Raw genomic sequence first — 4,184 nt, 5'->3', positions numbered from 1 at the left:
TACAAAGCCCTAAATGCTACACGTAGTTGCCTACATGATTTTTCAATATGTCTCGGAAATGAAGATTGACCCACCATCTCCATCCATATCTTCATCACAGGCATCTCCTTTGCCGTCTCCATCAGTATCCCGCTGGTCATTGTTTAATACCATGCGACAGTTATCACAAACATCACCAAAGATATCTTGGTCACTATTCTTCTGGTTAACATTAGGAGCCAAGACACAGTTGTCCTGAAATAGAGAGTTAGATAAATCTAAATAGATAAATAGATAAATTTAGATAAGTTTAGAAGTCTAGCCTTAGATATTGCTTTGTGCAGAGTTTTACCCTCTCGCCTCTCCCACTTAATCTGTTTGAAGCCACTGGCTGAGGTCATCTAATGGCCCAGGATTAGATCATCAGTCTTTACTCCAGGCCAACCAAGTGTTGTTAAATGAATCAGTTGCTAAGTAAAATTGTGACTTGCTTGTGATCTTGCTTCAACTTTCCTTTTATCCAAAGCAGAACATCCAGATTCAGTCACAGTTTTATTCCATACAGTATTAACCTTGTGAACTCTCAAGCTTCCTCTTTCCACTATGTATTCAAGATGGACAGTAATTAATATTTATATGTATTTATATGTAAGGGTGCAGGTATATACATTTGTTGTATATAGCATGTTTGCATGTTTGTTATGTATGTGTACACTTTTGAGACTAGGCAACAGAATTTCATTTTTAATGTGTGCCAGTGTGCCCACAGTAAAAAATGACAATAAAGGTTATATGATCAATCTTATCTGTGAAAGTTGTAATTTCAGATGCAATTCAAAGTGCTGATTGTCACCTTTAAAGCCTTCATGAGAAAGGGTCATATTATTTGGAGGACTGTCTAACCCCAATTATTTCTGCCCCTCCCATGGAGTCCAATAGGAAGGATATACTCTGGGTCAATCATGGCTCCAGCCCAAGGGGCAGGGATGAAGTGAAGGCAATTGAACAGGAATGCTTGCAAGCATCAGGAAGATTTTTTTTTGTTAGTTAAATCTAATGTGACCTAGGACGGATTCTGTGTTACTGCCCATCAGATGGCCCTGACAGATGGCATTAAAACATGGTGGTTCTTTGCAACCTGTAAAGATTTGCAAATATCTAAGCATATTTATGCTCACTACATACTCCTATCTGAATAGATAAGAAAATAACCAAATAATCTACATCAATTTTGGGTATAGTTGGGAGACAGGATATTGGTCATCTAAATACAAAAATTATACAAAGAGATAAATGGATAAGGGAAACACACTAAAAAGATGCCATATTTGTAGGCATCCAGTAGAGCTATGGCATAACATCATGCAAATGCTATGAATTATAATTTTTTGTGATCGATGCATATTGCATAATTTGTACAGCAATACAATAAGGTATGTGACATCACTTGTCCCCCTTAGCCTTCCCATGTCAGAATTTCTCCTTTATTTGACAAAACAAGGCTAAATATCAAGAGCATTAACTGTTACCCAGAGCACAGACAGCTGCAGAAGCCTTTACAATTACTGGAAAGTCAAATCTAACACATGTAAATCCTTCCCAGCTTATAGCCACTGAAGATTTTGCATAGCAAGATTAACAGTAAAAGGATAGGCCTACTGAGAATCACTCNGAATCTGGGACTCCCGAGTTGTGCATGTGTTGTGTGTGAGAGTATCAATCTATCTATGCTTCATATGTAAAAATATGTGCCTGACCAGTGGCGGGATTCAAATATGGGAACAACTGGTTCTGTGTGTGGATGCCACTTCCGGAAGTCCATTCTGGGCCTGGGCAAAAAAAAATTAGCTACCGATTCTGCTGAAGTGGTCTGAACTGGCTGAATCTCAGCACTGTGCCTGACTCAAAATAGATAATAAACCAATATTTAAAATATAAGACAGTATAAAAATAAAAATCAATAAAACATATTTCCTACAAACATAATTCTGGGAAGATATTTCAGGGATCACAGGATAATTTAGAATGCACTTTCTGAAACAAAAATAAGGTACATCAACCAGAAATCTGATGCCAAAAATCCCCTGCTGCACATTGACACTGTTTCCAGACATCTGTTCAATATCAAGACATAGGAAAATAGAAACATGATGGGGTTTAGGTGAAGGTGTGCTGGAAGAGAGTTTGAATCCAAAGCCTTGCCAATCCTCAATCATGGCTCCAGCCCAAGGGGCAGGGATGAAGTGAAGGCAATTGAACAGGAATGCTTGCAAGCATCAGGAAGATTTTTTTTGTTAGTTAAATGAGTATCCTAGGGGGAAAAAAGGATCTGTCATCTGTGCACCTTCAGTTTTGTGCTGCTGTTCTGTCACAGGCATGATTTTAGAAATTTCAGTGCCTCCAATATCAGAGCAAAGAATGAACATAAATGCTCTGTCTGGGTCTGCCTGATTTTCAATCTAAGGCTATGTTCCCATCTCCTACCCATGATATGGCCATGAGGTCACTGCCTATCTGATTCCAAAGTAGCTTTCTGATAAACTGATATAAGAAAGCAGGTCTGAAATACTTCAAAGCATGTACAGTTGCCTAACTGTGATTGTTGATATGCAAACTACAAAGCCCTAAATGCTACACGTAGTTGCCTACATGATTTTTCAATATGTCTCGGAAATGAAGATTGACCCACCATCTCCATCCATATCTTCATCACAGGCATCTCCTTTGCCGTCTCCATCAGTATCCCGCTGGTCATTGTTTAATACCATGCGACAGTTATCACAAACATCACCAAAGATATCTTGGTCACTATTCNCTGATTTTCTTTCTGTTTGGGGACCTTAAATGGGCCTAAACTCGCCCCAGAGAGGCGACAAAAAAGGGGTGCCCCGCCGACCGTGGAGAGACGGTGGTCAATCTGTTCATCTGGGGAAAGCCATCCAGAAACTAGCAGAAGAAAAGCTAGCTTCATGCCAGAATCTAGCCCTAGCTACAAGCAGCCAAAGCCAAAAAGCACTAATTTAAGCTTGATCATAAACAACGTGTTTGGAACTGGGTAAGAATATCAATTCTCTCTCTTCTACTTGATAATTGATTTCCTGGAAAAAAAAACCTAAGAAGCAAAAATCCTCCGAAAGTGAAAAGGAAGGGGACTTTTGCTCCACCCTCCTACAGACGGAAGTGGAAAATTAAACTTTTATGGGGACAGAAATATATTGAAATGAAATGAATATAAGACTTAACTCTGGATAAGTTTGAAATTGGTGGAATTGGTTAAGATTTTCTTGGCAAAAGATTATTGATGAAAACAGAAGGCAATTGATGTTTTGAAAACTGAAAAATGAACTGGTGCTGACATCTAGTGGTGAATGAAAATATACAATTATAGCTGTTCTAATACAGAAACTGGCAAGCCCAGGAAAAGATAACTTGTTTTTCTGACCTTCAACACTTTAACTAAACAAAGAACAGCTATAATAAAGGAAAGAAAACATTTTGGGCTATCTGCAAAGCGAGAACCTAAAACATAAAACTTAGGAAAAAAATGACCTTCCTGGATTAGAAAGACTTATTGAACTGTGACTCTAAAGCTGTTTTCAGAGAAAGGAAAACTTTGATTTTTGGCTATCATGGAACATCAGAGATCTACAGAAAAAACATACCAAGAAAAAACAAATACTTTCCAGGAGGAAATGTATGCTATGTTGCAACTAATACAAATGACAATGACTTCAAAGAACGAGGAAATTAAAAACAACTTTGTATATATAAATGAACACATTTTCAATTTAACCTCACAACAAAAAAACTTTCAGAAAATAAAAAGAGAGCGATCAAATAAAGCAGACAACTGAATATAAACCAGAGGAAAGAGATTTAAAGATGGAGCCCAACAATGGAAGGAATTATGACTCAACCCAGGCAGAGAAAAAAGTTGCAGGAAATATCGGACATGGAAAAGATAACCTACACTTCAAGATTGCAAAATAAATCTGAGGACAAGAAAAAAGATTTGACAAAATGGCTCATAGAGCTGTCAGGAGAATTATGAGAACTTGAGAGACAAAAAATGCTAAGAGAAATTAAGAGAGAGAGAAAGAAAAAGATATTCAATGAATACGAAGGGGCGAAACATTCCCACAAACACATTTTACTTGACTTGTCTCTTGTACCTACAACAACATCTACAAGACTATGGGAAGACC

At 37.7% G+C, this 4,184-nt stretch overlaps 1 protein-coding gene across 1 annotated transcript in view; it reads right to left on the bottom strand.

Annotated features, from left to right (window-relative positions):
• THBS4 (thrombospondin 4) overlaps nt 1-4,184 on the bottom strand; it is a 43,065-nt gene that overhangs the window by 14,706 nt on the left and 24,175 nt on the right. Inside the window, exon 13 of the mRNA XM_015829911.2 lies at nt 75-234. Within this exon, the coding sequence (XP_015685397.1) occupies nt 75-234 (160 nt within the window). The remainder of the gene's footprint in view (nt 1-74; nt 235-4,184) is intronic.

Source organism: Protobothrops mucrosquamatus, unplaced genomic scaffold, assembly GCF_001527695.2.
Source record: "Protobothrops mucrosquamatus isolate PMUCROS unplaced genomic scaffold, P.Mucros_1.0 scaffold_239, whole genome shotgun sequence".
Classification (NCBI taxonomy): Eukaryota; Metazoa; Chordata; class Lepidosauria; order Squamata; family Viperidae; genus Protobothrops; species Protobothrops mucrosquamatus.
The sequence above is the reverse complement of the archived record's forward strand: the minus strand, read 5'-3'. Positions and strand labels throughout refer to the sequence as shown.